Below are 13,209 nucleotides of genomic sequence, written 5' to 3' on the forward strand. Positions count from 1 at the left end.
GCCCTGACGGCACCTCCGCGCCCGGTGGGACTCCAGCGGAGACCCGGCCCGAGGGGAACTGGGCTGTGGGAACGCGATGCTCCCACCCGTGTCACGGCGGGGAACATTTGCCGGAGCCGAATAGCGGCAGCGGAGCCTCCCGCTTCGTGCGGTGTTTGCTCCGCTGTTACCCAGCTCGGCCGCTTTAGGGAGGCACGAACTCGCTCTGACGCGACGCACCGGCTCCTCGAGCCGAGGGGGGACCCCGCGAAGAGCCCCCACTCCTCCCCTCTTCCCCCGCCGGATTTCGGAGAAAGGCCGATGGATCACCGCTGTTGACTCAGGCGGGTCAGAGGCTGCCCGGCTCCGGTCGATGCCCCGCGGAGCCGCTCCTCCTCCCGCCCTCTCTCCCCGCGTTCCCCCGGACTCGCACGAAGCCGACACGCTGTAGAGAGCCCAGGCGATTCAGCGGGACACGAGGCCGCGGGTGACGGCCCCTGGAGGGAAAAGCCCGGCTGCGAGCACCTGGGGGCTGTGCCAAGAAGCGGGCAGCGGTGGTGCAGAGTTTCATTTTATTTCGAAGAAATCCATCAGAAATTAAATACCAGTTTTTGATTCCTTTTTTTTTTTCTTTTAAACCAATATGTACAAAATATGAACAATGTGAGGTATAAAACCGCAAAGACTTTTAAGGCAAACTGCTATGTACACGAGCAGAGAGGGACACGCCAGGCACGGGTGCCCGCTGCCACACTGCGCCTCGCAGTGCCCTATCAGCCCCTCATTTCCTTCTGAAATGGGAAATCTGGGGGACAGCACGACAGATTTGTCAAGGAAAAAAATAGCCTGGGTTGGTTTGTTGCTGTGTTTGGTTTTGGTTTTTGTTTTTTTTTCCCTGCAAATGGAACCACACAGATTGTGGGGCAAAATCCTCCAAAATGCGATGAGGGACATTTCACTCCATCAAGAGCAAAACGGAACGTGCCCACAGCCTCTGCCCGGTGAGGGGGGATCCTTCCGGGGGATGCAGCTGCAGGTCCTGGGTGGGGTAAGGCACTCTCGGGATGCTCCAATCCCTCTCTATGGCACAGAAAACACTTCTCTGCCTGCGAAGGACACTTAAATTACTCCATTTAAAGCAGATTCGTTTGCACACACAAAGGCACGGTCCTGCCCTCAGTGCTCCCCCACTACACGAGCTGGGGAAGAGGGGGGTTCCAGCAGCCGGAGATGGGCACAGCGCTGTGTCCCGGTCAGAGCACCAATCAACGTACACACAGATCTTACACAGTAAATACAAACCACCGATCAGTCCCTACAATCAAATCAGAGATCTGCCAAAAAAAAAACGGACCGTTTGCAGAACGAATATCTTTTCTTTCTCAGATTATTACAGAACGAGTCCGTTCGTGCTTCTTTGTCTTTCGGCGGAATGGTGAAGGTCCTCTCCCGTCATAAAATCCTCCTTCCCGCAGTCCCGGGACAGCGCAAGCCGAGCTCGGCTCCGTGCCCGCGGGCCGTCAGCGTGTGGCGCTGTAGAAGCCTTTGTCGCCCTCGATGTCCACCTCCTGGTCGGAGTCGTCGGAGACGTCGGACTCGGGGTCCTCCTGCGAGGCGGCCGAAGGGCTGTCCTGCGGCTCGGCCTCGCCCCCCCCCGCGGGGCTGGGGCTGCCCTCCGGCCGAGGGTCGCCGTGATCGCCGGTGCCTTCCGCCTCCTCCTTTTTGGTGGCCTGGGGGTTCTCCTGCGGGGACAGAAAGCCGCTGGGTACGGAGCTACAGGGAAGCACCGCGGGGTTCCGTGTGGGAAGGGCTGAGCCCAGCGCCGGGCTCGGGGCTGACTCTGCTCTTTAGCAAAGCGAATGTTTGGTGCGAGGCTCCAAACACGGCCCAGACCTGTACTCAATTACACGGCAAACGCCGTGGCAAAAGGAGGGAGACCGAATTCATCAGTGGCTCAAAAGTAAAAGGGAAGACAAATACAGTTAAGCTCTAAGGCCGAACCTCAACACGAAAACACGCCCTATTAAAAAATAAATCAAATCAAACCGAAGCCCATTGACGAGGGCAAGAGCCCACCTGCCCACAGTGGGGGAAGCAGGTGGGGATGCGTGGCACTGCCGTACGGTGTGTGGGGAGTGTGTGGGGCCACGGCACAGAGGGGGCGGCTGCGAGGCCGGGAGCTGCGGGCAGCGCCGAGGGGCTCTGCCAGGGACCGGCGCCGGGTGCAGGAGAGAGGGGATCTGAGCGGTAAACGTGAGGCAAAGCCGCAGAACAAATATCCTGCGTGCCCGAACCGGGCCACGACTGGGATTTTTTCCCCAAACGTTTGAGCTGAGGGCCCCGACCCGGCTGAGCTGGGCCATAAAAACGGAGCTCTGCCCTTCAGCACGGTCCGTAGGGGCGGAGGAACCGCGCAGCGCCCCGCATCGGGACCGCCCGTAAAGCGCTGCAGCTCTCCCCGTCGGGGGGTTGGGATGGGGGGGGTTCTCTGAAAGCGCCCTGGCCGTCCCCCTCCGACCCCACCGCCGGAGCGGTTCACCGTCGCTCGCTTATCTCCCCAGCGCTAATTGGCTAAACAACATATGGGTTTACAAAACAATTAGCGCCGAGTTGCAACGGGCGCGGTGTGAGGGCCGCCCGGCATTGACCCGGAGCCGCATTAGGAGCTTTTAGCATTAGTGCTGCCCGAGCGAGCCCCGTCGGGCCGCGGCGCGGTGTTTGCCGTTTTAATCAAGGTGAAGAGGTTAAACAGCGCCGGATGAGTGCCGCACGCATCCCGCACCGGGCGCCGCGCCGAGATAACGCCATTAAACCCGTATTGCTATAGAAACGGAACCATCCCGTACCTGCTTCAGTCGCCTCCATTTGGCTCTGCGGTTCTGGAACCACGTTTTGACCTACGGCGGGAGAGAAAGGCACAGGGTAGCGCGGGTCGGGCCGCGGGGATGCCCCGGCAGCGGAGAGCGGGGCAGGGCCTCACCTGGCGCTCGCTGAGCTGCAGCAGCTTGGCCAGGCGCTTCCTCTCGGGCGGGGAGAGGTATTTCTGCGTCTCGAACTTCTTCTCCAGCTCGATGGTCTGCTCGTTGGAGAAGCGCACCTGCCCACCCTTCCTCTTATGCAGCGGCCGCTGGATGAAGGGGCTCCACAGCAGCGGCTTTCCTTCGGGGAGAAAGGGGCAGCGCCGTCACCGCCAGTCCCGGCCCCCCCGGCCCCGCTCCCGGCCCCAACTTTCTCTCCTCCGCTTTCTCAGCCCCGCGGAGCAGAGAGCGCTCAGAGCCGCTCCACGGGCTCTGGCAGCGTTTCCGTCAATGTGTTTCCTGTTGGTCTATCGCGCAAAGAAAATACAGAGTAGAAGAAGAAGAAGAAGAAGAAAAAAAAAAAAAAAAAGCTCTTCGCTTCCTTCTGCTCTTTCACTGCCGCGTGTCCCCTCCGCAGCATCTCCCACCGGGACGGCCCGGGCCCGCACGCCCCAACCCCGCGCCGCGTTGCGGCCCGGAGCCCCCCCGGGGGTCGGTCCCGGCCCGGGGTCGTTGGCCGTGGCCGAGGCATCGCTGCCGTCCCCCCGTCCGCCGCCCGCAGCCTTTGAAATTCGCTGCATTGTTTTTCGAGATTTTTGCTTGCGTCAGGCTTTAGTAATTCTGGTGCAAAAACAGCCTCAAAAAATAGGAAGCAACTGGTTATTTTAGCTGTCATAAAGGCACATCCCACACAGAGGAAATGAACAATATCAGAAAAACGGATCCCGGCTATCAGAAGCCGAGTGTTTCCTGAATTTGTCTGTATTGAGGATGTCGATAAAGTAATCAGCGCCGTGCACGACTCCCGGGGAAGAGCCTGCTCCGGGCGGCCAGGAAAACACTTAACAGCTTCTGAAACCAGATTTACTCCTATCGAGAGCTCAAGGTTTCCTGTATGAACGGAAAGGGTCAGGCTCCTTCGCTGCTGCGGTGCGGTGACTCAGGGCGCGTTTTGCAATCACTGAGGGCAGCGCGGGCCCCGCACCGGGACAGAACGGCCCCCCCCGGCCCCCACCCGCGAGCCGCGGGGCCGGGAGCGGGGCCGGTGCGGGCGGCGCTGGGACCCGTCGGCAGGAAAAGGCCGCGATCTGCCGCGCGATCTCTCGGCACAATTAAAACTCCCCACCAAAACCACACGCGACATTACCAAGGACACTCTGAGAGGCGCTCGGTTGAAGGAAAACAAATCTGAGTCACCGCGGCCGCGCACTGCGGTCTCGCTCCCAACGCGGAGCTGCCCTGAATTTACTGTAAAGCGGGCGGGGGCCGAGGGGACCGGGGGCCGAGCTCCGCCGCTTCCCCGACGGCGGCACGGGAGGGAACGAGACGGGACGGGACAGGGACCGGGGGAGGGGCGGCGGGGGGGCCGCGGCTTACCCAGGGGGTCCTGGCGGATCAGTGCGTGCGTGTAGTCGCCGACGGCGCGGGGAAAGGAGTAGAGGGGCCCGGCGTAAGCGCCGGTGCCGTAGGTGGCGGCGAGGTGGTGAGAGAAGGCCGGGTGGATGGGGGTCGGCTCGTAGACGGGGGTCCGGTACGGGGCCACCAGGCTGGTGAAGGAGGAGTTGGGCGACGGCAGCGTCGGCGGCGGCGGGGCGGGCAGGGAGTGGGGGGCCGGCGCGGCGGCGGGGCCGCGGCCCAGGATGTCCTCGATGTAGAAGGGCGTGGGGTGCGCGGGCTGCAGCAGCGGCGTGGGCGCGTACAGAGGGACGCCGACGCCCAGGGCCGCCGCCGGAGCCGCGCCCGGCGCCTGATACTGCATGGCGCGGCTCCCCGGCCCCCCGCGGCCCGGCCGCCCCTCGGAGAGCGGCCCCGAGCGCGGCCGCCGGCTGCTGCCACCGCCGCCGCGGGTTTCTCCGGGCTCGGGTTCCCCTCCGATAGGTTTCTATCGGCGCGGGGCGGAGCCCGCGTGGTCTCTGTCCCCTTCCTGCCGCGGCTCCGTCTAGCCAATGAGCCCGGCCAGGGAAGGGGGAAACCACCCCCGCCGGCGAAAGCTCCCCCCCGCCTCCCCCGAGCGGACTCCCCGCGGCGCCAATCAACGCCAGCCGGGCCCCGACGGCACCGAGCGGGCACCCGGGGGGGGCGGGCGGCGGAGCGCGTTCCTCCGGGCCCGGGCCCGGATTTCGGGCGACCCGCGGGGCGATCCCCCCCACCCGGCCCGGCTCTGGGTGACAGAGGGGGCGGGTGGGAGGTGTGAGGGCCCGCGGACTCGATACCCTTCGGGCACCCACTGCCGCTGAGTGAGAGGTACCGCGGCGGAGCCCCCGACAGGGCGAACGAGGCGCTGGGAGCCGCTCCCGGCGCTCCGGAGGGAGGGAGGCAGTGCGAGGCGGCCGCTCGCCCTCCTTCGGCAGCGCCAAACCCCGCAGAGCCGTCCCCGCCGGCCCGGGGAGCGCCCCGACGTGGGAGCGGGGCGGCAGCAGGTGTCCTCCTCCCTCCGCGTGGTGACAGCGAGCGCAGAGAGCTGCTAAGGAACAGCAGGTGCTGCTTTTACGTATATATACGTATATACCTTTTTTTTTCCCCCCCCAAACCCACGAAGTTCTTAATAAGTAAGAGCCTGGGAGCGAGACGAAAGGGTGTTGTGGAAATGGAAATATATATATTTTTAATAATATCAGGAGGTTGGATTTTTTTCTTTATGTTGTTAACAAATGCCAAAACTCACCTTTAAAGCGCGGTCTTGTGTCTTGTAAATATCAGGTACACGTCAAGCGGGCTGACAGTTCTGATTATTTTTTCTCTCCGCTCCCGGTCTCCGAGGCATTGCTCCTTCCAAGGGGGTTGGTTAGCTCATGGCTGGGCTGGAAGTGTTGGATTTGCAGCTCGGAGCACTTAATGGGGGCGCGGGAGGCGCTGACCCGCTGCCCTCCGCGAGGCGTTACGGTCTGTGCTTCCCAACGCTGAGAACAAATTTAAGCCAAAGAAAAAAAAAGAAAAAGCAAAAATCCGTGTTTTGCTGTGTTATTTGAAAACAAATAAATAGAGGAAGAGATTATTCTTTTCTGACTTTTATATCAGCAACAGGCCTTGTTAAAGGGAAGGTTTAATGGCGCGGTTATTACATTCCACTCCCACTGCATAATCCCCAACAAGGAAAATGAAGCACTTAATTTCGCGGCCCCGCAGCACCGCCCCGCTCCGATCCAATTGTTACCCCTTCGCCTTCCTCCTCCCGGCCCGGAGACTATTAAATCGCATTCATGAAAATGTCACATTTATTGAACTACATAATTTTTTAATATCACTAGTGCAGGTTTTATAGTTGATTTTATTGTTTTTACGGCCATTCGGGGCTCTAAACCCCGGATTTTTTCAATGTTGTCCTTATAATTTTTTTCACACAGTCAGAACCAATAAAATGGAGCAGTTGTGACTTTTTAATGCAAGGGGGCTCGGAGTTTCAATATTTTCACTCTGCTGGATACTCAAACTAATAAAAATACATGAGATTTTAATTATTTTCTGGATTAAATCAAACCTTTTCCCTTTCTTTTTGGAACTGCGTTCTGTTGGACTTTCCGTCGGGAGGGACACAGCGCAGCTCCGGACGGAGAGCCGCGGTCCCAACGCCGCGACGAACCGGGACAGAACGGAGCGCCCGCGGCGGCACTGAGCGGTCCGCAGCCGCCCGGGACGGGCCGTCCGCAGCGGGGCTATTTCTCCTCCGCGGTCCCTCTGCGGATCTCCGCAGTTCCTCGGAGACAGGGAGAAAAAGAGATGAAAATTCGCTTCTTCGTGATTAAAAAGCTTTTCCCATTCTTTTCCCCAGATCTCTCGCTGCGGGGCGGGAGAATGGAGGGGGGGGGGAGGGGGGGGGGGGGACACGGAGCATCCCCGCAACTCGGCCCGAAGGGAGCGCCTGGAGAACTCATTAGTTCTGCAACAACGGCGGGGCCCTGTCCTACCGATCGCTCTCTGCGAAATCCCATTCGAGGGGCTCCGAGCTGAGGGAACGAGCAAAAAACGAACATAATAAAACAAATCCCGGCCCCCCTTCCTCTTCGTCGCCTCTGCCGGCCCTGACCCCGCTCCCGAGACCCTGCCGTCGGGGTCGGGAGCAGCACCGCGCTGCCTGGAGCCACAGGGACCCTCCCGCCGTGCTGCCCCTTTGTGTCATGGCTGTGGAGCTGAGGGGAGCGGAGCGGCCCTACCCTGCCGTGCTCGGGAGTCCCACCGTGCTGTGAGCAGCACTGAGCGGAGAGACATCGACAACGTGACAAAGAACAACAAACCAATAACATCCGACAAAAGATCAATGGAGAGTAAAAACCAAACACCTAACGTGCGAGCATCGGGAATGCGGAGCTCCTGAAGGTGGCTGCAGCCTCCGGGCGGTGTTCTCCACCACTCCCCACAATTCGATTACCTGCAGACACCCCCCAGGAGGGTTTCTGATCCATGGGGTTGTCGTTGCAGACAAAGAAACTCCTCAATTTATAGAAGCAGTGGGTCTGAGAGCACAGAATACCCTGCTCACCCCACTCATTTGGTTCCCACTGGTGTGGTTTTCTGGACTGGGACTTGCCCAGCTTCTGCTTTCAGAAATGGGAGTTTGCCCATAATAGCGCCCTCACTGATACTGTGGGACCAGAGATTAATCACCCTGGCCAAAACAACCATGTAGGGCTGTGCAGAATTTGCAGGCAGTGCAGCAGAGCCCATCTCCCAGCAACCAAAGTCGTCTCCCAGCGCTACCTGGCGCTTTCCAGGAGGATCCCGCCCTCAGCTATTCCAATCCTTCCCATTATTGAAGGCATTGCAAGCTGCTTCCAAGAGAGGTGAGGCCACAGCCTTGAGCCCCATCCAAGGAGGAAATAGGAGGGAGATCACCTCTCTGATTTTCCTAGCGCCATGGCAGCCAGACAGCTTCAGACAGCGGCACCGCACGTTGTGGGGTGATGTCAGCCTGCACTCTGTCTTTCAGATCACTCATCTGGTAGACATTCACCTCTCACATCTCCTCCTCACCATTTGCCAATGAGATGCAACCATAACAAGCATCAGGCAGGTTAAAATATTCATTAGCTGCAGCAAAACATCATTAGTTCAACACTAAGAGTATTAATTAGTTGTAGCAAAATAAGACAAATCTTGGTCAAAAAGCAGTGGACAACATGTGAATTGTTGTTGCAGGCAGAGCTGGCAGGGGCTTATCATTTTCCATCCTACACCTCTACGTTCATCTGATGATGATTTATGCCAAATCTAAATCTTTCAGGTGGAAAAAATTCTCATCTGGGGAAATTTGCCTCACGCTGAGGATTTGTAAGGTCTCAGCAAAACTGGTTCAGCAGTTTCTAGGCATTAGGTCAGAGGAAAACAAATCCCCTTGCCAGCTTTTAGACATCCTTGCTTTGTGCTGGGAACCCATGGTGCCCCACCACTGGGAAACCTCAGGAGAATTAAGCATGCAGCCAGGGACTGCTCTTGGTTCCTGCTTTGCTACTCCAACTGGGGCTGTGGGCAGCAAAAAGAAGATCCCAAATCTCCATAGAGAGACCCATCCCTAATATCTGCATCCCGACTTTCTGAGGACTCTTCCTGCTTGGCACTGGAGGTCTGTGGGTATGAGCCATGCTGCTATCAGTGAGTGTCCCTTTCCTATACACTGTCACCAATGCCGTGAAAATAAATACATTTAAACGGCTCAGGAAAGCTTTAATGGTGCTTTGAGTCTTGTCAAAGATTTCCAACCAACATATGGCAGATCCTCGGGGAGCACGTGGGTAAGGTGCCTCCATTTCCTCCTGCCCCCGATAGCACTACATTAATACCCCTGCTGGGACACCTTCACGCTGCAGAGTGGGATATGCAGCATTTATGGCTCTGAGGTAGAAGGAAGGAACACATGGCCCCGCTCCATAAACATACCTTCATAACACTTTCTTTCTGGGCTGTCCCAATGACTGCAGCAATATTGGCTTCTCTAAACTGGAGTCACAATCCAATTCTGCCCAACGGAACTGAATTCACCAGTTTTGTTCCGAGCTGCAAAGAGACATTCTGGAAAACTCCACAGGCTGTAATTTTTTTTTGGAACCTTTCTTTGGCCCAAAAAGTGTTTTTATCTGACCGGTATGAGAACCTGGTGAAGAGCGCTGTGAAAAACAGAGCAATATATCGCTCCTTACAGGCTCACATTTCTGCGTATCTGCCACCACAAAACATGGACTGTTCTGGATCCTGTGTGTGAGTGTGACAGAACTCCATGGTTCAATCTATTTATTAGGGGTGATGGCAGCCGCAGCATGTTAAAACTCCTCTATATTCTTATGTGTTGGCTACACAGACCAAGATTACGCCCAAAAACACACAGAATTCCCAGGGGCTAGATTCCCTCTCACATCTTGCACAATCCTTTACGTAAGTGCAAACTGACTGCAAAGTGCTGCTAACACAGACTGCTGGCTGCTGTACACCCACTCCGTGTTGATGTAAATGCCCATAACAAGAGAGCAGACAATGGAGAATCTGCCTAAACTACAGTGATGACAACACATCTTTTTTTACAGAGCAATCAGACTACAAGCTATTGGGCATTTCGAACAGTAGTTGAGTTCCAGCGAGTCCAAAGTACACACAGCTAAATTTGATGTCGGTAGGAATTAGGTATGAACGGGGAGTGTTACTTGGTTATTTTTGTTAATGTTTTCCAGAGCTCACACATTCACTCTACATTTTTTAGCCAACTTTATCATTTTGGCATCATGAAATCAGTCCCCAAGAAGTTTTGTTTTATCTGGAGCTGATAGGTGTGTGCAGTTGTTAATAGAGAAAAGCAGCAGTGCACAGTAACAATCAAGGTAACAACTCACGGCTGGTTGACAGTGGAGTTAGGAGGATGGATCCAAAATCTGCCCTCATCCAAGAAACAGAGCGTGTGCTCTGGGTGCAGAACTTTTCAGGGCTCTGTTTCCATGGGCAGGAGCTGAAGCACTGGGGTAGAGCTGGTGTGGGAAGCCCAGGGAGCGCCTTGGAAGCTGACTCAGAGTTCATGGAATAGTTTTGGAGCCCAGCAGAGCTGATGATCTCTGGAGTCCAATTGTGAAGGTTTTCATAACAGTATGACAGAATATGCCTTGATGGTTGCACATGGAAATATCATGTAGAATTCAATATTGAATGGAAGAAATAAAGGAAGAATCATATTTCCTTAAGGCAGATGTTTCCCCTTTTTGCTCCAGCACAGGAGCTGAAATCTTTCTTTGCGATGGAAACTGCGCAGCCCAGAATCAACCCATTTAACAGCCCCGGCTGTAGATGGCACCCAGTCCTGAGTGTCTCAATCCCGAGGACATATTGTGCTGACGTACCCCATCGGTTCACTCCAGAGGCAGCGGAAGAACTCCAATTAGGTCTGACAACAGTATGGAGTTTCCTGACAGTGCCAAAGCCTCAGTGTCGTGTCACAGAGCACTGATGACACTTCCTGCTGCCCAGGGGATGTTGGCACCCAGCAAGGACTTCTGCTTTGCAGTAAGGACTTGGGAGGATGCCACAGCTGTGGAAGAGCAGCTGACGTGGCCTGTATCATCATTTCAATCCGCTTTAGATGCAGTACTGGGAGGCACTGACTCCTGGTTTGCCCACATCTGCCAAAAGCTGCATCTGGGGCACTGGTGGTGGTACTATGGAGAGGAAACCCACAGAATTTGTGAGATGAAGCAAAAAGAATAATACTTTTCCCAGTCTAAGTAGAGGATAGCAGTTCCATTCAATTCACTGCACCCAGAGAATGATGTAGGTGAACATCTGAGTGGGTCTTCAGTGTGTCTGTAGCAGTAGCCACCTATACATCAAGTCACTGTTTTGAGCTCTTCAGAGTTTGGAAATCGGGGGAATGTTTTCACAAAACTGTAGATTTTGTTATTCTCTGCTGCTTTATTTCATTGTTTTTTTTTTTTTTTGTTTGTTTGTTTTGTTTCCCCCTGGAGTCTGGTTGGAATATTCATCTTGAATGAGTTGTTTTTCTAGAGCTTATTGGCCTAGAAAGTAACAGCACTGTTCAGAGGAACCTGTAGCAATGGCGATGCAGCACAGCTCTCCAGGTGGGCACAGAATCAGGCTGGTAGCACAGAGTACTGTTCCAAATACAGTTTCTCCCAACTGGAAATTGGAACAATGATACCTACACCACAGTATGTACTGATTGTAATACTTCTGGTAAAAACAAAACAAAAAATACATCACACTTGGCACAAAAGTAAGTACACCAACGTGAAATCTATATGTCAGACCTCTATATTAAGGGTTACAGTTCTTTGCTAATACATTATGGATTGGGTTTGATTCATTTTTCAGAACAGCTGCTATTTCTCAATCCTTCCATAGTTTGACCATCTTATAATCTTACCTCATCCAAGTACTGGGGCCTGGAATTGGAGGTGCAGTGTCAGTGTCACAGCACGTAATCCATAGCCCAGATGTTTCCTTGAACCCAAATCATGAGCTCAGAGCCAAACTCGTTGCAGGTGCTAATCCAGAAGTTGATCTCTGGCCTACAGCAAAAAATCTACTGCAAAGTTAGTACAATAAATGCAAATTAGTAGCTGAAGAATATCCTCAGCCAAAACACAGGGTATTAAAAATCTGTTCAAACTCACTGGGTACGTATAACATTTGGAAAGGAGATGCTGCAGGCATCTCACCAGGACAGAGGCTTTGGAGACATGCCATCGTGGAAAAGACCCAATAATAATAGAATCGTAAGAGACCAAAGAGATCCCTTGTATAGTAGATATTAACTGGAAAACATACATCTTCCTTTTCAAGATCCATTTCTACAGTGCACTCTGTATGGTGATATGTTTTTAATGTGTGCAATCTCATTTCAGGAGGTTTATAAAATTGCAAAAACTCTCTTCACTCAATGCAAACTCACCGCAAATTAAAATTTCAGGATGAATTAAAACAAACTTACCCATCTAAATTTAGAGGTCACTCACGTTTAATCATTGAAGAACATCTGACAGCCTGGGGGGAGCTGGGAGAACCCTCCCTGCCTTTTGCCATTACATTAGTTTTAGAAGATTGGTTCCCAGAGAAAGATCATCTTCTGCTGTCTGAGATGCATTGAAAACCAGACCATGAGTCAAAGCAGGTTCAGTAGGACCAACATCACAGCATCAAGTCAGAGCCATCTGCCTCTGAAACTGTGTGTTTCAGCCAAAGCCTTTCTGCATCTCTTCATTTCCGCAGCTCTCAAGCTGCTCTTGTACTGTTTTTGTCTCTTTCAGATTATGATTCATATCATACCAGGGCTGAATCCACTGGGAAACATGACCTTGCTCTCTATGTATCCTTCACAGCACCCATCTGACACCTGTAAAATATTAAACTGTAAGAATGCATGTTGAAGTCAGACAGTCAGGTTAGGTGTTTGCTGTAGATAAACCAGCTGGTTTGATAGGGAGCACTGCAGCCCTCCAAAACCTCCATGTGTGCCAACAGTGAGTGAATTCCTAAAGAGTCGGGATGCTCCTGATTGCCATAAAATGGCTATCGCAGTTCCCTTCATTCCTGCAGGCTCACACTTCAAGCATTAGTTAACTGTTATTATGTCATCTTCTTCCTCGAGCGTTGATTAGCAAACTCTACACCGTCAGCTCTTTATGCTGTTTCTCATCGGCACTCCTTCCAAGCACACAACTACGGTTGGCTCTTCTTCTCTGAACTCCCTCCAGCTTGCCTTCCTGGTAACAAGGTGCACAGCACTACGCTCACCTTTTCCAGATGTTATCTTGCCTCAGTTCCAAGAAGAGAGGTTTGCTCACTCCTTCGCGGCGGTGTGGCTCTGAAAGCCTCAAAATGTATTGATTTTTAAACCACTGCATTACACGGTAAATTCAAATGCAAACTCAGAGTCCTCCCTCCCTAAGCAGTAGTCAGAACATTTTTTCCACTCTAACAGAAAAGGAAGACGTGGACCTTGCTTTTGTTATGCATGCCATGTTTGTGGTGAGTTCCAATTGTTTTCTGACTCGGTAAATTAGCTTATTTATGAGAGCGAGAGGACTGATAGGAAGTACTACCTAATCTCATACTGGTGCTCAGAGCAGCACAAAAACAGAACCGGTTTCCAGTTCTCTGTGCTGAGAACGATTTTCCATTGTCATTCCACATTATCTTCCCATTTGAGTCTGCCCGTGCAATTCTGTTGTGCATCCTGTAATTCTGTTTTAGCAGGTCTAAAACAAACAAAAGGAAGTACTTT

The 13,209-nt window shown here is 53.8% G+C and overlaps 1 protein-coding gene and 1 long non-coding RNA gene across 2 annotated transcripts; both read right to left on the reverse strand.

Moving 5' to 3' along the window:
- Nucleotides 1–534: 534 nt before the first annotated feature.
- On the reverse strand, nt 535–4,851 carry HHEX (hematopoietically expressed homeobox). Its single transcript, NM_205252.2, has 4 exons — nt 4,374–4,851; nt 2,960–3,138; nt 2,826–2,876; nt 535–1,721 (listed from the first exon to the last, which is right to left on the reverse strand). The coding sequence occupies exons 1-4, from the start codon at nt 4,753–4,755 to the stop codon at nt 1,500–1,502; spliced, it is 834 nt and encodes a 277-aa protein (NP_990583.2). The 5' UTR covers nt 4,756–4,851; the 3' UTR covers nt 535–1,499.
- A 1,986-nt stretch (nt 4,852–6,837) lies between these two features.
- LOC121111227 lies at nt 6,838–12,966 on the reverse strand. The gene is made up of 3 exons (XR_005861026.1): nt 12,720–12,966; nt 11,350–12,318; nt 6,838–11,156 (listed from the first exon to the last, which is right to left on the reverse strand). It is a non-coding gene; the product is annotated as an uncharacterized LOC121111227 (long non-coding RNA).
- Between the last annotated feature and the right edge of the window lie 243 nt (nt 12,967–13,209).

This window comes from Gallus gallus, chromosome 6, assembly GCF_016699485.2.
Source record: "Gallus gallus isolate bGalGal1 chromosome 6, bGalGal1.mat.broiler.GRCg7b, whole genome shotgun sequence".
NCBI lineage: Eukaryota > Metazoa > Chordata > Aves > Galliformes > Phasianidae > Gallus > Gallus gallus.